The sequence below is a fragment of the Salmo trutta genome, chromosome 7, assembly GCF_901001165.1.
Source record: "Salmo trutta chromosome 7, fSalTru1.1, whole genome shotgun sequence".
Taxonomy (NCBI): Eukaryota; Metazoa; Chordata; class Actinopteri; order Salmoniformes; family Salmonidae; genus Salmo; species Salmo trutta.
The window spans coordinates 22543674-22566057 of NC_042963.1; the positions used below are offsets into that span (position 1 = coordinate 22543674).

At 42.2% G+C, this 22384-nt stretch overlaps 1 protein-coding gene across 4 annotated transcripts; it reads right to left on the reverse strand.

Annotated features, from left to right (window-relative positions):
• Positions 1-2849: 2849 nt before the first annotated feature.
• cpeb1a (cytoplasmic polyadenylation element binding protein 1a) lies at positions 2850-22353 on the reverse strand. 4 transcript variants are annotated; one of them, XM_029758433.1, is made up of 12 exons: positions 21949-22353; positions 21315-21489; positions 19718-19924; positions 11939-12135; positions 6691-6976; positions 6157-6270; positions 5921-6010; positions 5386-5522; positions 4897-5095; positions 4546-4640; positions 4341-4453; positions 2850-4152 (listed from the first exon to the last, which is right to left on the reverse strand). In XM_029758433.1, exons 1-12 carry the CDS (start codon positions 21961-21963, stop codon positions 4071-4073), a joined length of 1710 nt encoding a protein of 569 aa, XP_029614293.1. In that variant the 5' UTR covers positions 21964-22353; the 3' UTR covers positions 2850-4070. The 4 variants fall into 4 exon arrangements, with proteins under 4 accessions (XP_029614293.1, XP_029614291.1, XP_029614292.1 ...); XM_029758431.1 differs by having other exon boundaries at positions 5906-6010; XM_029758432.1 differs by having other exon boundaries at positions 4341-4421; positions 5906-6010; positions 21949-22352.
• Between the last annotated feature and the right edge of the window lie 31 nt (positions 22354-22384).

Here is a 22384-nt window from a genome sequence, read left to right on the forward strand (position 1 = left end):
GTACCACGTTCATCTGTACAAACAATAGTACGCAAGTATAAACACCATGGGACCACGCAGTCGTCATTCTGCTCAGGAAGGGGACACTTTCTGTCTCCTAGAAATGAATGTACTTTGGTGAGAAAAGTGCAAATCAATCCCAGAACAACAGCAAAGGACCTTGTGAAGATGCTGGAGGAAACGGGTACAAAAGTATCTATATCCACAGTAAAACGAGTCCTATATAACCTGAAAGGCCGCTTAGCAAGGAAGAAGCCACTGCTCCAAAACCGCCATAAAAAAGCCAGACTACGGTTTGCAACTGCACATGGGGACAAAGATCATACTTTTTGGAGAAATGTCCTCTGGTCTGATGAAACAAAAATATAACTGTTTGGCCATAATGACCATCGTTATGTTTGGAGGAAAAAGGGGGAGGCTTGCAAGCCGAAGAACAGTATTCAGTCAGGCAGCTTGAAAAAGATGCGTGACCATCCAGGCCCATGTCACAGCATGCAGTGGCCTGTTGGGGAGATTACAATAAATGCATGATGTACCTTTCATCACCAAAGCCATGTTAGCGTTTACTGCACATGCTGCTGAACAGCTCAACTCCTCAGTTTGTGTAGCTTGGAAATACGATGATATTTCAAAAGGAATCAAATACTTAGTAGGGCAAGCTTTTGTCATCGTGATGTTTCCAGATTGACTTTAGATGCAGTATAATTTTAGCTAGCTAAGATTAAGGGGGGGACAACATTTTTGCCAGCTAACGTTAATGTTACTAGCTATTTCTTTGTTTTTTTTTGTACTTTTACCTCTTTTTCGTGATATCCAATTGGTAGATACAGTCTTGTCCCATTACTGCAACTCCCCTACGGGAGACTCGGGAGAGGCGAAGGTCGAGAGCCAATGCATCTTCTGAAACACGACCCTTCCAAGCCGCGGTGCTTCTTGACACACTGCTCACTTAATCCGGAAGCCAACCGCACCAATGTGTCGGAGGAAACACCGTCCAGCTGGCGAAGTTAGCTTGCAGGCACCCGGCCCACCACAAGGAGTAGCTGGTGCGTGATGGGGCAAGGAAATCCCAGCCGGCCAAACCCTCCCCAAACTTCGACAATTGTGCACCGCCTCATGGGTCTCCCGGTCACAGGCAGCTATGACACAACCTGTGATCGAACCCAGGTCTGTAGTGACGCCTCAGGAGGCCATTGCTAGCTATTTCTGATTAACTTTGCTAGCTCATGCATGGCAACGTTGCCATCTCCCTAAAGTAAACTTTTCATCATAATGATGGCAAACTTGTTTTCTACTAACTATCGGTCTACTTTAGAAAAATAGAGGCATAGGTGATGCATTTTCTGCTTTTTAATTATGCAGGATAATAAAATAAGCCACGTGATGTATCAGAAATTGTGTAATGGAATATTGTCATATATACAGTTTATGGGTTTTATACAATTTTTTTGATATAAATAGCCTCATATGTTAGACCATAAATGTCTCAGATTGTTTTCTTGTAAAGCTGCAAGTACGATATATCAGTTCGTGTTGCATTTACAATTTGTCTAAATCCTATCAACTGATTTGAGCCAGTGTATGGCTGTGGATTGACTTCATTGTTTGAATGGAATGTTAGCATATTGGCAGTTCATTAGAACAATTCTAAAATTGGCTAGCTAGCTAGCACACATGCAGTGCAGATAAATTCTTCACATTCATTGTTTTAGACAATATCTGATCAGACCAACATGGCTGACTTTTGGAATATCACAAGGGTGGATGCCATTCTAGTATTGTAATTCCTAATTCTATGGCACTAACCATCATTCAGACATCAATATGCTGCAGCAGCTGTAGAAAGTTGATAACAATGAGACTTAGTGACAGGTGCAATCCATGAATACTAACATTCTGTAAAACTGGAGGGAACTTGGTTTATGCAAGATAGTCAAACAGGACATACAGTTGAGGCCAAATATATTGGCCGCAAAACAGGCACTCTACATGGTGATGATTTATAGAGAGGAACTAGCTAGTTTAGCATAAGTATTGACATGTGACTTCAACTAATCCCCATTTCCCAGGGTAGCGTACCCATTCATAAACACACAGTACCAATCAAAAGTTTGGACAACTCACTCCAGGGTTTTCCTTTGTTTTGACTATTTCCTACATTGTAGAGACATCAAAACTATGAAATACATATGGAATCATGAAGTAACCCCCCCCCAAAAAAAGTTTACAAATCATAATATATTTTAGATTCTTCAAAGTAGCCACTCTTTGCCTTGACAGCTTTGCATTCTCTCAACCAGCTTCATGAGGTAGTCACCTGGAATGCATTTCAATTAACAGGTCTGCCTTGATAAAAGTTAATTTGTGGAATTTCGTTCCTTCCTTTGTTTAAGGTCTACTTGACCAAGCAGAGTGATGGAATGTTGCATCAAATGACTTAGCCTCCACTATCACCTGACCTCAACCCAATTGAGATGGTTTGGGATGAGTTGGACCGCAGAGCGAACTCCTTTAAGACTGTTGGAAAAGCATTCCAGGTGAAGCTGGTTGAGAGAATGCCAAGCGTGTGCAAAGCGTGGCTACTTTGAAGAATCTAAAATATATTTTGATTTGTTTACATGATTCCGTATGTTATTTCATAGCTTTGACGTCTTCACTATTATTCTACAACATAGAAAATAGCACAAATAAAGAAAAACCCTTGAATGAGTAGGTGTATCCAAACTTTTGATTGGTACTGTATATAAAAACACACTAAGATCGTGTGTACATTTGTGAATTTACTCTCATACTCCCTTGAAGCCAACACTCAATGCGTTTTTTTTAGCAAATAAACAAGGAAACAATGATAATGCTTCAACACCTTTATTGTGCAATCAGAACGCCCTCCACACCTGTAGGCAACTGCAGCAATATTAGCAAACCAATGAGGTAGACTTTCAAACCCTAAAAAGCAGCACAAGAAACTTGATTAAAAAAATAAAGAAAAAAAGAGGGATGACAATAGGTTTTTGGAACAGAGCCTCCGATGACAACAAAAGGGGTGGGAGAAGGGTATGGGGAGGTAGGCCATGTTTGGTCACATCATACTAGCAAAGTTAGTTCTACATTCAACAGGAATCAAGCGGCTAAGAAAAACACTTCTGATGACATCTATCCTGCTGAAAAAAGATAACAGGCTATTTAAAAAAACAAGTCAACCCTTTTCTCAAGTGCAAATTAAAAAGTACAACAGTAAGTTGATTAAAACTATGTACAGTCGAGATCAAGGTTCGTTCCAGTGTTATTTCCATATTATCTGATCATTAGTTGAAAGCCTGTTGGTTTGACTGGTCAGCATCTGGCAATGGATGGCTAAAAACGCTGGAACACCGACACAGCTAGGCAGAGCAAAGGCTTCAACCACTTCATATTTGTAAAAAACTAAATGTACAAACCGAAAGCCCCGGGCAATTACTTTGAAGGGGCAAAAACAAATTAAAAAGCAGTCAAGTAGATATTAAGTTACCATGTTAGGACTTAAAACCATGAGTAAAAATGTGTAAAATACCTGCGTAAAAATATAAAGGTACGCTACTTCTCACCCCTCCCCCCAACAAAAACATCTACCTCTGAGGAATTTTGGTAGGTGTGGTGGGATGGTCAAAATAAAATAAAATAAAAAAAGGCACAGTCTGGCATCTGCAATGAAGGACAATGGGACCTGAAATATAAAGTGAAGGATCAACAACAAAATAAACTCAAAATCTAGGGAGAGGAACATCTATGGATGCCTTTTAATGTCCTGCCCTGAATTATAATAGTAGTTGTCTCAATGACTCCAACCCTTTACTGTGCATAAATGCCATTAGTGAAAACAAGTAAACGGCAAAAAGAGAGCGCAGTGCAGTAGTGAATATTCCTAGTGGTTCATCCCCTGGGCCCTGTTGAGAGGGACAACAGGCTCTGGGGCTCCTGTGGTTAGCCTATCCCTCATCCTGGCTCCAGCTCCTGTGGGGGGGGATCTCTGGAGCCCCCTGGAGTGTTGCCATGGCAGGCAGCTTAGCTGCAGTCCAGGCGCTTCTGGTTCCTCATGAGAGGCCTGTGGCTGCGGAGCACGTCCATGGAGTGCTGCCAGTGCCAGCAAGAGTGGCAGAAGTACTTGAAGCAGGCCTGTAGAGAAAACAAGTCAGTCAGTCACCACTTCAGACTGGAGCACATGCATTTATTTCACTAATAAGACCTGAACTGCATCATCCCCAAACTGTTTAGTGTTAAGTAATAACCCATTGGCGATAACCCATCAATAAAATTAGTGCTGGACATTATCCTCTACCCTCCATTGTATGGGGTGTTCTCACCAGGTCTCTGCAGAAGAAGGGCCCTGGTTGTCGGTTACACACTTGGCACGTGGAGTCCTCCAAGTAGGGGTCAATCTGAACCTGAGTAGACAAATCAATGCATTGATCCAGCCCTGTAAAGAGGTTGAGTACTGGGTAAGGCTAGAGAGCTTAGGTTGCCTCAATCCATCTCTCAATGGAGATGCCCAATGGAAGCTCTCCTTACCTTTTTGGTGAACTTTGGAGTCTTGATCTCCACAAAGGCGGCGCTCACAGCCTTCAAGTAGCTCCTCTGGTTGTTGAAGGTCACACGTCCCGACCCTGCCGTTAAGGACACATGCTTAAACATCCCCTTCTTCACAATTACCTTGGTCAGACTGTCAGCTATTAACAGATTCATTTTCCCTTGTACTATAAAGGCACTATTCCCTTTTTAAATATCACGCTACTTGTTATCCCTGAGAAAAAAATAGTTCACGTGGTCCAGTAGATAATGATGAAGCTTGGGAGGGTAAAGAGTAGTGTCAGGAGACAAAGCTAACCAATCCCAGGGTGCGTTGGTCCACACTACACCTACCTATGGGGTACTTGTGTTTGTCCGTGTCGATGCCAGAGTACATGACCCCTCCGAAGAGGTTGTTCATGATGAAGGCCAGGGCCTCTGCGTTGAGCATGCCATGCAGTGCGCCTACAAACACAGTCTTACTGGGGACCAGCCGCTGGGACGGGCAGCGCACAAAGTTACTGTCAACCAGCACCCAAGGGATTACCTGCACCTGAGGACATGCGGGGAAGGGGAAGATTTAAAAAAAAACGTAATACAGAGGGTTTCAATTTCAACACTGCAGCCAATTATGAAGGCTCCATCCAAAGTCAGTCTCACATGGCAATGAGTCTAACCCTAATGGAGCCAAAGACTGGATTAGTAAGAGCAATATAGCAGAAGAGCCAACCTCATTGACTTCACCCATCTAATTCCTACAGATCAGACAGCAGGTAGGCTAGGTGCTACAAGAACGTCCTACGGACAGAAATGGAACCAGGCGTTTGAAAGGGCACTACTCACATCCTTGCAGCGCATCCTTCGGCTAGACATCTTGTAGTAATACTCCCTATAGTCATCCTTGTGGAGCAGGTCCTGGGTGCAAGCCTGCAGCAGCCCATGGACAGACCGCTCACGCTCAAACACCAGATACACATAGCCTGCAGAGACCAGTGTCAGTTAAAAAACACACACGGAGTATATCATTCCCTGACGAAGGCTAGACATACCACAGAGTGTCAGTGTTTTTCTACATTCTTCAATATCTATTTCCCTGTAGCATTGTATCCCTGCAGTATATCCTTACCGCCTATACACAAAAAAAAGAACAAAAAAAAGGTACATAACATTTGCACATTTCCCTGAAATACAATTCAGGTTGACTATGGATTTTAGGTTATTTTATTCCACCGAAGAATAAACAAAAATAGAAGGCACCACTTACTGTGAAACACCAGAAGTGAATACATGCCAATGTACGTGTCCACCTCTATGCTCTGGGAGAACAATGAGTAAAATAAAATTCCTTCCACGTCAGCATTACCTTTAGGCATATTACCTTTGGGTGGGCAGCGTGGGTGCCTCCCATCCTTACCCGGCCACTCCACACTCAGAGGTCCGTACACGCTGAATGTGCCGACCAGGCTGGCTGTGGAGGGAGGGGAGAGAAGAGGTTAGTCACAGTAATTTAGCAGATGCTCTTATCCATCAAACCTGGGTTATGTTCAGTAGGGCACAACATTTTGAAACGGAAACAAAATTAGCATTCTTATTGGGTTGTTTGGCTCTTCTCACCTTCAGTCACATCCCATGGCACACCGCCCAGGAACACTTTACATGAGTACACTTGGTTCTTGTAGTTCCTGGGAGGCAGCTGGCCGCTCCATGTGAAGGTGGCATCGTTCACAGCTGGAAGAAAATGTAAGAAAGAAGATGATAGCACAGTACAACTGTAGCATGTAGAAGAATACAGAGTAAAATGCAACTAAATTACTAGACTACTGAATTTGTCAATCATTTATATTAATTGGGCAATCAAGTTGAGTGAAAGGAGGGAACCAGCAAGAACGTGGCCGTGGAGAACTGGGGTGTATTCATTACTTCTTGCAACAAAAACCTTTACTGTTTAAGAACAAAAACGGAAGCAAACAGAGCAAACGAAAAGAGGGGCCTACATGAATCTGTGCGATAGAAACTTTTGTTTTCATTGCAAAATGTTTTCCGTTTGGCGTAAACTGTTGCAAAACATTTTGTAAAAGACAAATAATTTTGCAATCGAATCCAACTAACAAATACACCCGATGTTGTTTCATGTGGTAGCTACAGTACCTGCAGCCTGTCTGTGCAGGCGAGCCTCCCTCTCGATGTTGAAGGGCTTCTGGGGCTCCTCCAGAAAGTCCCAGCTGGGCCACACTGAGGCCTGGGGCAAGCGCTTGGCCAGGGGCACCCCACAGCGGCCCTGGCCCGGTAGGGTGGGGGGCTCAGGGCTGAAAGCGGAGTTGACGTCGTGGAGGTCCAGGCGAGAACAGCCAACGGCTGTGCCTAGAATGTGGGGGTCCCTCTTTTGTACCCCCGGCATCATGAAGGGCAGGGGCGGGGAGATCCGCAGAGAAGACTGCAGAGAGGGAACACACACACTTAACTACAGCCAGAACTGTGCACAGAACTCTAGTGCCAGTTCCAAATCAATACCTACCAGTGTTGTGTTCGAGACCGATTCAAGATCAAGACCGGGAGGGGGACAAGGAGTCCGAGACGGAGTCAAGACCAGAAAAATGCCAGTCCAATTCAAGACCATTGTAATTTTATAAAATCACCACCATAAGAGTTCAAATGGATTCTGTGTTCATATGGATTCTTTTGACATTCAGAATAGTGAAAAAATACATGCGGAGGGAAAAATAGAGCCACTTTACAAATTACTAGCCCAAACACTGGGGAATAATGGGCCTTCTAAAACCTTCAGAGAAGGGCTAAGGATTTATAAAATAATTTTATTTTTTCTGATTTATTCTCTTTAGTTTTTGTTGGAAAGGAAAGGGTTAACACGGACACTAAAAAAATATATAAATCCTGATTGTTTCTTTGCTAGTCTCTAGCTAGCCAAGTCTATTGGCTAGGCCATCTGAAGCAAGATAAAGGCATCTGCCATTCAACTGTTAAGAACAAATTCTTATTTACAATGACGGCCTACCCCGGACGACGCTGGGCCAATTGTGCACTGCCCTATGGGACCCCCAATAGCGGCCGGATGTGATACAGCCTGGATTCGAACCAAGGACTGTAGTGGCGCCTCTTGCACTGAGATGCAGTGCCTTAGACCGCTGCGCCACTCGGGGAGCTTATTAGGTGGGACCGTTTTTATAAAAACGTACGGAAACTTCTGCCTTCTTGAAGGCCAACAGGTTGCTCATTTGTTAATTTGCTCATTTGTTAGTTAAGTTTCAAATGATCATCATCATCATGTGAATGGAACTGTATTTATTGCAGAGCGCTTGCTGTTAGCCATCTCTTTGAAAATAACGTGTGTGAAACATTGCTGCATTTAAAGTTGAACTGACAGCATTTTAGCGTCATGAAATCTTATTAAAATCTATTCATATTCACACCCAGGAAGTATGAGACTAAAAGATTTTCTGACAAGTGACCACTTAGAGATGGCCATTTTCACGTTTTCCTAAATTTTTTGAATGCGTATACTAAGGCATTTGTGAAAATTCTATAGCAATATAGTGTGTGAAAGTGGCTGTGCGTTTGGACAATTAATAGACATTGCAGTAAATAAAACATGTCTTGTCCAGGACCGGAGTCTACACAGACCTGTGCGCGATGGCCAATCATAGCTACAGTAGGCCTTCATACTGGACTGTGTTCACAGGTAGTTGCAACAGCGCAAATTTAGATAATTCGAAAAAATACACCTGCATGAATATCTGTCAACACCACGTGAGTCCTCTTACATTTGGGAACTTTGCAGTCCTATTGATCAAACCACCATGAAAGGTAGGCTCTCTCCCTCAGTTATGCACATCAACTAATGCTAGCCAGAGCAAGATGAACTAAAATTTAACAAAAGAACATTAGATAAACCCTCTCAAACCTTTTCAGCTAGTTGGCCGTCAAAATTGCACTGATAAACGATGGGGAATTGTAGCCTCCTCATCCTTCTGCAGCTTGCCTGCCAATGCATGTTTATCCCAACCTAGCACCCAAGCTAACTGGCTAAAGTTGGCTAGCTAGCTACTTCCAGACAAATGAGAACACCTCACTGACCATTTTACACGCAAAGCTGGTTACATGTTATCTAAAGCATTCTTGACCATCACACTCCCCATCCAACATGACAGAGCTTGAGAGGATCTCCAGAGAAGAATGGGAGAAACTCCCCAAATACAGGTGTGCCAAGTTTGTAGCATCATATCCAAGAAGACTTGAGGCTTTAAATCGCTGACAAAGATGCTTCAATAAAGTACTGAGTAAAAGGTCTGAATACTTAAATCCAGGTGATTTAAGTTTTTATTTTGAATACATTTGCAAAAATGTAAAAGGGGTAGTGTGTAGATTGATGAGAAAAGCAAAACAATTTTATCAATTTTTGAATAAGGCTGTAACATTAAATGTTGAAAGTCAAGGGGTCTGAATACTTTCCGAATGCACTGTAAGTTGAAACGTCTTTCCTTCCCTACCGATGTCATTCTTCTGCGAGCTGCACAATCTTGCTGCCTGCAGATGACATTCCACTGAAACTAGGCTGTGTGCGGCGCACGTGAATATATTTCACGCGCTTTGCGATTATGTAGGCTACTTTGTGCATGATTTCTCTATTGTACTTCATAATTGGTAAGTCGTATACCTCCACCACACTACTTTGATAGATATCAGTAGGGATTAAGTAGTGAGTATACGCAATGCCCACTGAAAAAGAGGTGGGTATAATGTTTATATCTGCGTATACCCTCCTCTAAACCACTGGCCCTTTGTGAGTGCGCTGGTATTACTTTTGCTGTCCTTTCAGAATCACAAATCTGTCACACACGGAAGGCTTATAGGTTCGCCACTGTGCAAACATGTCTAATAGATAAGGCTGTTAAGATATTCATGTTTTCAAGAAAGCAGTCTATACATCCATCCTGGTATGGCAACAGCTTGGCCTCCGACCGCAAAACACTACAGAGGGTGGTGCGCACGGCCCAGTACATCACTGGGGCCACGGTTACTGACATCCAGGACCTATATACTAGGCGGTGTCAGGGGAAGGCCAAAAAAATTGTCAAAGACTCCGGTCACCCAAGTCATAGATTGTTCTCTCTGCTACCGGAGCGCCAAGTCTAGAACCAAAAGGCTCCTTAACAGCTTCAACCCCCAAGCCATAAGACTGCTGAACAATTAAATCAGATGGCCACCCGGACTATTTACATTGACACGCCCCACCCTTTTTGTTTTTACAATGCTGCTATCACTTATCTATGCAGTCACTTTACCCCTACCTACATGTACAAAATAACTTGACTCTTCATACCCCTGCAACGGTACACCCTGTATATAGCCACGTTATTTTTATTGTGTTACTTTTTAATTTGACTCTTTTTACTTCAGTTTATTTAGTAAATATTTTCTTAACCAACGATGCAGTTCAAGAAAGAGTTAAGGGCTTGTAAGTAAGAATTTCACAATAACTGATGTATTCTGAGCATGTGACAAATAAAATTTGACATTTGGTCTGGTGAAGCCGCTGACAGAATGGAAGCTGATAAAAAAATGTTAAACTCCGCTGGTCTCAGCTGTCTGAGACAGAGTCAAGACCGAGTACAAATGTATCTGACACAAGACCGAGCCAACGTGTGATCTCGAGACTTGTCTTGAGTACGACAACACTGATACCTACCCAACCTTTACTCTGACATACATTATTCATAATTAGTTTGTTGTTGATGGATCCAGACAGTTTAAGTGCATACCAGGAATATTTCCAGCTGCCTCAGGCTAGACATAACTGATTATAGTGGAATCAAGGGGGGAAAACAGCTATTTCACTATAAAAAGCACAAAATGGCCTACACCATCTTGAGTATAGCTGAGGAGTGATCAGATTTAACAAGGCCCCTTAACCTGTTGGGGATAGGGGGCAGTATTTGCACGGCCGGATAAAAAAACGTACCGATTTAATCTGGTTACTACTCCTGCCCAGTAACTAGAATATGCATATAATTAGTAGATTTGGATAGAAAACTCTAAAGTTTCTAAAACTGTTTGAATGGTGTCTGTGAGTATAACAGAACTCATATGGCAGTCAAAACCCTGAGACAAATCCTAACAGGAAGTGGAAATCTGATGTGTGGAATCACTTCAAACCTTTGCCATTGAAACACACAGGGACTTATTAATCATTTAGCACTTCTTAAGACTTCCACTAGATGTCAACAGTCTTTACAAAGTGGTTTGAGTCTTCTATGGTAGAAACTGACCCAAAGAGAGGCTTGGGAAGTTGGTCACAGGGGGAGGGCCATTACTACTATGATGCGGGCGCCCATGGGAACCCTTTTGTTCCGAAACGTTTAGTAAGACAATGCAATCGTCCGCCTTGAATATTATTGAAGCTCTGGTTGAAAAAGGCCCTAAAGATTCGTTATACAACGTTTGACATGTTTGAATGAACGGAAATAAATAAATAAAAATATATATATATAATATTAATTTTTTTGCACATTCGTGACGACAAGTCCCGCGCACTTCAGTACATTATGAGTAGCCTTCGGAACGCGCTAACAAGAAGGAACTATTGGGACATAAATTATTAACTTTTTCGAACAAAACTACATTTGTTGTGGACCTGGGAATCCTGGAAGTGCCTTCTGATGAAGATAATCAAAGGTAAGGGAATATTTACAATAGTATTTTTGATTTTAGATGGTTCCAAGATGGCGCTAACATGTATCGCCTAGCCTATTTTTCTGAGCATACCACGTCGTTTATTGCAAAGTGTGATTTCCAAGTAAAGTTATTTTTAAATCTGACAATGCGGTTGCATTCACGAGATGTTAACCTCTTTTTGGCAGGGTACTCTCCTAACATAATCTAATGTTTTGCTTTTGCTGTAAAGCCTTTTTGAAATCAGACAACGTGGTTCGATTCAGGAGAGGTGTATCTATAAAATGGTGTAAAATAGTCATATGTTTGAGAAATTGAAGTTATAGCATTTATGAGGTATTTGTATTTCGCGCGACACGATTCCACTGGCTGTTGACTAGGGTGGGACGCAAGCCACGTTCCCAGACAGGTTTACTTACTGTTGAGTTTGAATAGTAGACATCAGCAGTGCTCCTCGTCATTCACTAACAGACCTTAGCTCAATTACTAGCCTTTAAACTGCAACATTTTATCTCCACCCCATGCCAAAATGTGTTGAATTGCAGGAAATTAGCTTTTGATTTGGTTGGTGGGGTGTCGCAAGAGGTCCCAAGTTGGTGGGGCCCCCAACCAAAACTTGCTTAGAACCCTCAAAAGGCTATGCCTGAATCTTGGCATATGAAACAGCGCCAGAAAGGCGTCTATTCTAGGGTCTTCAATCAAAACTTACCAGCAGCTCAGAGAGGTGGTCCGATCCGGAGCTAAAGCCGCTGGTTTCAGAGTCGGCCGGGCTGCTGCAGCGCGAGTCCAGGAAGGAGCGCCCATGACTCAGCCCACCATGACTCAGCCCAGGGAACATCGCCAGCAGATCTGTGGTGCCCAGAGGTTCCAGAGGCTGGCCCAGTGGGCTACCCAGCATGCCTAGCACTATAAATACAAAGAATACTCATGTGCTCATCATACTGCAACTTGACTGGGACATCACTGAAGGAAACCTCAACAAATTCACAGAGCTAGTGAAGACAGCATTTTGTTTCCTCTAGGTCAGTGTTTCTTAATTCTGGTCCTTGTGCAAAGAGGTGCACGTTTTAGCCCCAGCACTACACAGCGGATTCAAATAATTAACTCAAGCTTTGAATCAGGTGTGTAGTGCTAAGGCAAAAACAATAATGTGCACCCCTTTGGATTCCTGCAACCAAGATTAAGAAACGCTTCTCTGGGTGATTAAGTTATTAACCTTGGAACACATTAAAGTGAAGCACACAACCTTAATGTATGGGTTTTAATGGTAAAAGCATAGAGCAGAGGAGTATTCAGAGAAACAGCCCTGGGACCAGTTTCCAAAAAGCGTCAATGCTAAGTTCATAGTTAGAACTTTCATAAGAGCGTCATTAAATCGGAGCGGTTTCCCAAAAACATTGTTAACCTTGCAATTGAAAAACGCTCGTAATCTAACACCTGCCTAAGACCACTCATAGAAGAGCTAAGTATGTCATAAGATACTTTTTTGCCCTCCCGTCACTTTATACACAGATCTCCACTAAACATAGAATCACATGGTTTATCCATATCTCTGACCGTGATAGCTTCAGAACAAAGTTGATAAGTTGCCAATGTCTTTGCAATTGATACAAACAACGTATAAAACGATGCTTCAAATGAAAACAAATAATATTGAAATACATTTCACGTTTAAGCAATTGAGTTTGTTTGCTACTTGTAGACTACTGTCCAATTTGTCTCGATACATTTCATGTGTAGCCTAACAGTGTGACAAATCTGTAATTTAGTGTATTTTCATTTTGTAAGCATTAGATTAAGCCGCCTCAATATTTGCAGGCATAGGTGGTAATATCCCTAGGAGCTGAACAGTCGTCAGTATTGTGAAATTATAATGTTAAGGTAAGATTTGATTGGAGAAAGTACAGCGCTCCCCTTCTTTTGATCCTATCAGTATCGACATGCTCCAATGACACAGTTAGCATCTCTGCATGGTGTTTTGGGAAACTCATGTTACATCTTCGGCCGTTGTAGAAAAGATGCATTGTTAAAACACTCCTAAGCCTAAGTCCCATCGCTATTGGGAAACTGGGCCCTGGGCATTCAAATGTGATTACATTCTGTGGCCCCACTGCCGTGGACGAGGGTGCCACTGCCAGGCCAAACAAAACTGCATCAGCAACGAGTGTGCCATGCCAGAGACAAAACTGATTAGTCATAGCAAAGAATTAAGAGACGTGACGAGGCAGAACCAGGGCTGGCCCCTTCTGGAAGAGTGTTTACCCTTGTGCACAGAAATAGGTCTGATGAATCATCCTTGGAAGTAGGAGCTCATTGCTGCCACTTGCATCAGAGGCAATCCTAATCCAGAGAGCACATTATAGCTCAAAAATCATACCAGCACACCCCAAAAGGGGATTAGGGGGTCCTATTAGGACATTTGAAAGAATGAATCACAGCAAGGTTTATCACAGCAAAGGGTTCTATTAGGGCTGTGGCGGTCACTACATATTGTCAGCCAGTGATTGACAGTTATTTGCTTGACAATCTCATGCGAAATATGTTTATGTTAATTAACGGCAATTACCATGAACACATTTCGCATCTCCCGACTTCCACACAAGCCACTGATGCAGACCTTTGGAACATCTACATTTTAAAAAGTCTAAGTCCATGTAATATACGCTACACCTTCACAATAAATCCATTATTTTAGACAGTGTGAGAGCAAAATTGCAAGACTGTTATAATACTTTTATTGCATGAAATGGTCATTTTATGCAACAGAATAGAGTTTTCACTTGATAATGCCTTGGATTTCCCAGCGGCATCCCCTTTGTGTGGCCATAATGTAACCTAAAAAAATCCATGCCTTTTGCATCCCTTCTTCCTGAGTGCTGCCTGCTCTGAAGCACCTCTCGCTCACGCTGCTCCATCACCTGATCGATCTTTCTCACAGGCTACAAGTGAAGACAGACACATCGGGACGCAACTGCGTGCGTCCTTATCCAATTCCGAGGTGCATATTGAAGATATTTGAAGAACTGTCCACATTTACTTCGTCAGCCAACAAGATGAGTAGGCCTAACGAACAGCAAAGGCACTAGCCCATAGTACAAAAGTTAACCCATTCTATTCTGTGCCAGAAATAAATAATCCTACGTCTGGGACAGTTGTGGGATGCGATAGATCCCAAATTAATACAAGCACTAGCATCAAAAAAAATTTTTTTTTACGTAATGAGGCTGACTGATATAATGTGACTGGTTTCTTCACATTATATGAGCAGCAATGCTCACACGGCAGTAGGTTATAAGCGCGAATGGTCCATTAGCTGGAAAACACCATTATGACCACAAATGCGATTACGCATGTAACGCTTTTATAATAAAAGGTGCATTTTTATGGTGAAAATTATCTTCCCCAAACTTGAAACTTACACGCTGCCTGAGCCAGTTAGACTCTACACCTGTTTTAAAGCGGATTAATGTGGTTAATTTTAAGACGTTATTCGGCCACTTTAGTTGCGATACAAACTTTATGAAAACATACAGGCCTGTGGGCAAGGCTACATGTGTGCAACTGTGATTAGAAAAAGTAATTTAAAAAAAAAAAGACATTGTTTGCCTTAAGCTGGGCTTCATTCCCAAGTGCTAATATATAATTCACAAGTGATAGAGTAGGCTACTATTGTCACCCATCAGACTATTCTTGATTTAACCTTTACATATACTAACTAACGTGTGAAATTAATTTTGATTTAGAATGGACCATTATCATGCACAGTCTCAAAATAGGGGCAGGGGAAAAAAATACATGTCATTATTAAATAGCAAATGGCGGACACTTTTCCTGTGGTACATTTTCATGCCAGCCAGGTAGGCTATACTCCTATTGTAAAATCAAATCAAATTTTATTTGTCACATGCGCCAAATACAACAGGTGAAATGCTTACTTACAAGCCCTTAACCAACAATGCAGTTAAGAAAAATAAGTAAAAAAATAAAACAAATTATTAAAGAGCAGCAGTAAAATAACAATAGCGAGGTTATATACAGGGGGTAATGGTACAGAGTCAATGTGCGGGTGCACCGGTTAGTCGAGGTAATATGTAGGGATGCACGATATCGGAATAGGCCGATATTAGCTAAAAATGGCAACATCAGCCAGATGTCTAGTTTAACGTTGATGTGCAAAACCGATGTCAAAGCTGACGTGCATACCTATATAACGTAGGTACATGAAGTAATGACGCCACATAAAATTTTGCGCTAAACATGCAACACAGCATTCCTAACCTAGACCACAATGTCTGCTGTGGATCAAGCAGTCAACAAGTCGAGCAGTCATTTGAAATAGTAAGAACATTTCAGCGAGACAATTCAAAGGCGAAATCCATTAACGCCAAGATAATGGAATTCATTGCCCTTGACAATCAACCGCTCTCTGTTGTGGGTGATGTTGGCTTCGCGACTGGTTGAGCATCGCCGGTACACACTACCAAGTGCGCCATTTTTCAGATGTTGCCCTACCGTTACAGTAACAGCATCACTGCTATTAGCTTCACGGCATACTATGGAACGCCGTTTGGGTCTTTGTGTGTCAAAAAAGACATCAAATAACACTATTTGACACGTTAAATAAGCTTTTAATTTACCACGTCAAATAACAGTTCTATTATAGAATGTTGTGTGTTCTGAATTTGCACGTGCAAGCCAAGCGCCACCACTACTATCAGTTGCACTGTCAAAGTCTGCAAACAAGCAAACACCGGCCATGAACGATGTGTTTACAATACCACGTTGGTAATAAAGAATAATTAGTTCGACTGCAACTTCTGGGGTAGCTAGCTAGCTTTAGCTTGGTACCTAGCTAGCACCAATACAACCAGCCTGAAGACCATGACCAGTAGAAACTGCAGTCATTTTCATTATTCTTAGTAATGATTTAGGAATCCCTGTGAGTAAGTATTAGCTAGGCAGCAACTTGTTCGCCTATTGAAAATAATTAGCTAGCCAGCTACTTAACCCTGTTGCCAAAGCTAACGTTATAAGCAGCCAGCTAGCTTCATCTGGCTAGTGAAGCTCGATTGGACCGGGTTGTGAAGCTAGCCACAATAAGGATTAGGTACAATAGTGGAATTTGCAGTTTGCCTTCAAAATAAAAAGTACCTCTTTGAAAGTGAGGCAGAAGGTTACAAATTGGTGGAATCATGCCATATTTAGACTAGATAATGTTAAACAAGGTTGGAATGTTAAGCAATGATATGGGGTATCAGTCTACTCAGTGATACCCACAGAACACAACTGTTAAGAGTTTACGCAAATATTAGCGTTGTCTCTCTTATTGCGGGACTAACATCTCCTACCCAGTCAGCCTATTGTGTGTATTGACATTCATATTGCACTGTACAGTTTTACCTAAGGATTGGGGATCAATGAAATAAGATATTAGTCTACTCAATGCCCAATATATCCTCCTCAGAGTTCAGACTCCAAAATATCCACGCAGTATTGTTTTTCCTCAGGAATAGTGTTCAGTACACATAGGTTGATAATAAATGTGGCTCAATTTACAGTTGTTTCAGAGTTCCGCAATAAGAGCTACGGCGCTAATGTTCTCTGGGTGTCACTGAGTAGACTGATACCCCATGTAATTGATCTACAATCCATAGGCTGTACAGTGAAATAAGTATGCCCCCAATGCAATTATAAAGTATAATACATCCAGTGTGATTTCAACAGATTAAATAATTTATTAATTTGACACTTTAGTTGATTTTATTTAACATGCCAACCTCGTTTAGCATGATCTATTTACTATTTGTATTCATTTGCATCACTGTCAATGTCATATTTATATTTTGAAGGCTAACGCCTATTGTGGCCATCACATAGATGGGTCCGACCACCATTAATAAAATAACTGTCTTATAAATTAGGGTTATTTTAGATGACACCTAGCTATGTAGTTAGCTAACTATAGCTACTGAAACAGATGTCATTTTGCTATGTTTTTGGGGAAGAACATTGTTTGCATCCATAGGCTAGCTTTTTTTTAAATGACCAGCACTGTAGGTGTGCGAGACAACTTGACCAGCATCATAACATACGTATTGAATCGTTGTGACATGAAATACGAGTGAGTGTTACCAATATGTAATAACTCTGTAAAAAATGTATGAACGCGTTAAATTATTATGTGACATGAGATCATATTCAGGTCCTGATTGGTCAACAAACTTATTTGATGTGTATCTTTTTTGACACGCAAAGACCCAAACGGCATTCCATAGAAATCCTGGTTGAGAATGAAACGACTGAACAAATGAAAAACCAAACAGCACAGCAAGTAAGTGAAAGAAATAGGTTTTGATTATGTTTTACTGGTGATGGGGACATGCGTAAAAGCCAACAAAATAACCTTTATTTAACTAGGCAAGTCAGTTAAGAACAAATGTATTTACAATGACGGCCTACCCCGGACGACCCTGGTCCAACTCTGTGCCGCCCTATGGGACTCCCTATCACAGCTAGATTTGATATAGCCTGGATTCGAACTAGGGACTGTAGTGATATGCAGTGCCTTAGACCGCTGCGTCCGTGTGTGTGTGTTAACTATTTAACTGTACTAGAATGCTTAAAAGGCCGCTAAAATATCGGTTATTGGCTCCAGGATGCTGGCCTTCTAGGCAGCGTTGCAAAGAAAAAGTCATATCTCAGACTGGCCAATAAAAAAAAAAAAGATTAAGATGGGCAAAAGAACAGACACTGGACAGAATCCCGGAGTTGCCTCTTCACTGTTGACGTTGAGACTTGTGTTTTGCCAGTACTATTTAATGAAGCTGCCAGTTGAGGACTTGTGAGGAGTCAGTTTCTCAAACTAGACACTAATATACTGGTCCTCTTGCTCAGTTGTGCACCGGGGCCTCCCACTCCTCTTTCTATTCTGGTTAGAGCCAGTTTGCGCTGTTCTGTGAAGGGAGTAGTACACAGCGTTGTACGAAATCTTCAGTTTCTTGCAATTTCTCACATGGAATAGCCTTCATTTCTCAGAACAAGAATAGACTGATGAGTTTCAGAAGAAAGTGCTTGTTTCTGGCCATTTTGAGCCTGTAATCGAACCCACATATGCTGATGCTCCAGATACTCAACTAATCTAAAGGCAAGTTTTATTGCTTCTTTAAATCAGAAAAATAGTTCTCAGCTGTGCTATCATAATTGCAAAAGGGTTTTCTAATGATCAATTAGCATTTTAAAATGATAAACTTGGATTAGCAAACAACGTGCCATTGGAACACAGGCGTGATGGTTGCTGATAATGGGCCTCTGCGCACCTATGTAGATATTCCATATATATATATATATATATATAAAAATCAGCCATTTCCAGCTCCAATAATAATTTACAACATTAACAATGTCTACACTGTATTTCTGATCAATTTTATGTTATTTTAATGGAGAAAAAAAAGTGCTTTTCTTTCAAAAACAAGGACATTTCTAAGTGACCCCAAAGTTTTGAACGGTAGTGTACGTGCTCATAGTTTGTCTATTTTATAATCCAATGATTGGTCCTATTAGCCAACGTACAATGGTAAATGCAAACCCACTCGCCATCGGATCCTTACAAGGCACCCAGGCCTACATTCACGATATCTCCCTCTCTTTCTCCTGCGAATGACAGGGATGAGGGCCTTGTCGGGTGTCTGGAGTAAATCCTTCACGCCCGACTTGTTAAAGAAAAAAATCTTCTTCCAGTACGAGGTGAGTAATCACTGTCCTGATATCTAGAAGCTCTTTTCGGTCATAGGAGACGGTGGCAGAAACATTATGTGCAAAATAAGTTACAAATAACGCAAAACAAGACAATAGCACAATTGGTTAGGAGACTGTAAAACAGCAGCCATCTCTTCCGGCACCATTATCCTATAAGCAACGTACTTAATATTAGGAAAGTTGAGAAATAAATATAGTAGGCCTAGCCTACATAAAGCTGATGGAATCCTCTTTTTAAAGAGGCCATCACTTTGTTTTCTCACGCAATTGCATAGCCTATAGAAATGTTACGCAACATGAGCTCATGGGCTCTCATGAAGTGTGTGATTAGATTTTCGATTACATTTGCATTGATGTCAGAGTGATTATAGGGACAATAGAGTGCTGAGAACCAAGCAGTTAGCAAGTTTGGTAAGCTACTAATAATCATCAGCATCAGAGATTGGAGAAGCCCAATTACCGTGACCTAATGGTCACATGGAATCTGACTGTCTTCATGACTGACTCGTGACCGTGATACGGCCCCCGCTACAGCCCTAGGTCCTATTCCTTCCCAGTGATCCCAAAACCAGTTTCTAACGAAAGGCAAAAATCATCATTCTTCCATTTATCCAAAACAGACTACTCTCACCTACATTTCATAAAGGTTTTTTAATTTCTTAAAGAAACCCATTTTTCCCCCCTTATGAAGGTTTTGGAGGTATGTGTACAATATGGCACTGGTACTCACTGGAGGGCGAGTTGGTGTGTGACGGAGGCTCCATGGCAGCGGAGGGCTGCTCCCAGCAGGCTAGGCTGAGCGACTGCAGCCCCAGGCCCAGCTGACTGAGGTCAGACAGGCCACCACCATGGAGCGTAGAGCCCTGGGCTCTGGAGGGGCAAGGAACCTTGCTGCCTATAGGGCTACCCATCACAGCAAAATCCCCATCTAGTAAGTCTGGAGAGAAGGAGAGAGAGAGATAGTGTGAGTATAAACGAGGCAGAGGAGTACAAAGAGAGAGAGAACCAGACAAACCAAGTTGGGAGAAACTGAGTAAGGGAAGGCGTGAATCAGACAAAATGACAATGCAGGTATAAAGGGAGGGTATAGTGAGAAAACATTCACAGCAGGCAATACCAAGAGAAATGCACAACCTCTGGAAAATCAATTCCACTTAGTCTAGTTCCTAACTACCTACCACCTCATCCACCACACCCCTACCATCATCTCAGCCTTACCAACCTACTGTACCCGGGCAAGTGCCCAGAGGCTGCCATGCCTCTGTCGGCATCACCACCCAGCTAAGCATGTGACCTGGACTCGGCTGCCCTCACACACTCCTGACGCTGCCATTCGGTGGTGTGAGAGATGGGTTGAATAAAACTCTCACTCAGCACATGGATCCAACCAGGCAGCACCTGTGGCTGGGTGGCTCAGGAAGCAATGTGCTCTACTCCGTATCTCTCGGTAGAACGTGTGTGAGTGTGGGGCTCAGCAGTGCACCCAGAATCTCTCTCGGCCGACTATGTATGTGTGTGTGCGTGCGTGCGTGCGTATGGCCGACTCCTGTAGCTCTCGCAAGTGTCCAACTGCTGCTGCGCACTGATCGGACAGGCTGAGAGCTGCTTTCTGCTTTCTCTTGCCTGCCTGAGCATGTGTTCCAAAACACTGACTGGATTCACGCAACAGCGATCTGAGGAGAACAGCAGTCTGAGAAGTTGGACCCCCTCCAGATTCAGCCCCTCCCCATACGCCTCAGTCTGGTCTGACTCAGCAAATCAGACCGGTAGGGAGGCAGACAGATTCAGCTCGCCTGATACCAACACTACTACTCATTTAACACTACAAAAAAAGCCTAGAAGCTTATTCAGAAGAGTATAAATTTACTGCTTAGATAAAGATATATATTTTGAGATGCATAATTCTCAGCATTGTAGAACAGGGCATTATGTCAGTTCAATACATTACAATTCTATCTGCAATGTTACAAATCTTGCATCTTGCTGAATAAGCCCTTTACCATTTGGCAAAACTAACAAGACGTCCCTGTAAGGAGATGAAAGTCAAGTTCTGCCTCGGTATTGGCAGGAGCCAGTACCTGGATCGGTTACAAGAGCAGCATGAATCAGCTTCAATGCTTTCCCAATCTCATTGACAGAAAGGGAATCAGCCGACTGCCATTGCGGCCCCAAACTGCTATAGAATGAGTTCTGCAGGAGTTATGAGAAACAATGCTGAGAACTCAGCATATTTATCAGAATAAAACTGAAAAGTGATGCCTCATAGCTGTTCAATTCTAGACTAGGCCCAATTTTACAAAGCGTTTCTTAAATGGCTTTGGAATTACCTGACAGGTGATGGACAGGCTCCCCCTTGTGGTTTGTGGGTGTAGTACACACCCCAGTGAGGTCCAGAGAGTTGCCCAACATATTGTTAATTCGGCGGAAGATATCACCATTGCTGCATGTAGGCAGGGCTTGAGAGCGTATATGCCAGTGGTCATGGAGCCTCAGGTCTTCTTTCTGTTTGCAGTTTGAATGTAGAACATACAATGTACAACAAACAGACAATACTGCACATACATAAAGATTAGGCTTATTCCCCAATAAAGCAGGCTTATTCCCCGTGTAGTCTAGACAACTTGGCCTTGTTGGCTATTATTTCTCCGGTTGTCACTGCGTTTGAGGTAAACTTATTATCAGTCAAGTGATGGCAAAAACGCGATTAAATTTGCACTAGACATAAAAGGCAACCATAAATACATTTACATCGTTCAACAGTTAGAGCTGGACTGGTGATTATTTATGAACGGAAAATGTTAAATTGAAAGAACATATTGAACATGTCTGTAGCTAGCAGTTGCACCGTGGACAAAAGCTAAAGATGCTAAAGGTTCATTTTACAAAGGACATGGTCGTTGAACGACTGCGAGATTTATTTTATAAACAGCGCTTGACTATTCACACAAAAAGTCTACTTACCAGAGAAAAGGCCATATTGTTAGACAGGAACCCTGCGGGGATGTGTCAAATATTTGTCTGTCTGCCTCGAAACACTACTTGAAGACTACTTTCAAGACTCAGGTGTCATGATTAGGAAAATGTGCGTCAACTTATCTGTTAACGGCATGCGGGGTACTTCATTTGAAATGGCTGAAGCGGCACCACTGAACTAGAGATGCACAGACCTACAAATCAAATTTTAACTCATTAAAATGGGGTACATCATGTCGTAGTTTCAGTACTATAACTTCAGTATTACATTGCCTCCTGTTAACCTCTGAAAACGGATTTTGAGGTACTTATTGAACTATTTAAAGTTCAGCACGCGGAGCGAAATCACACTGTCTGCTCATGGGCCCTAGGGTCAGTTGCTTCCAGACATGACGTCATATCATATCTAAATTGGCTACATTGT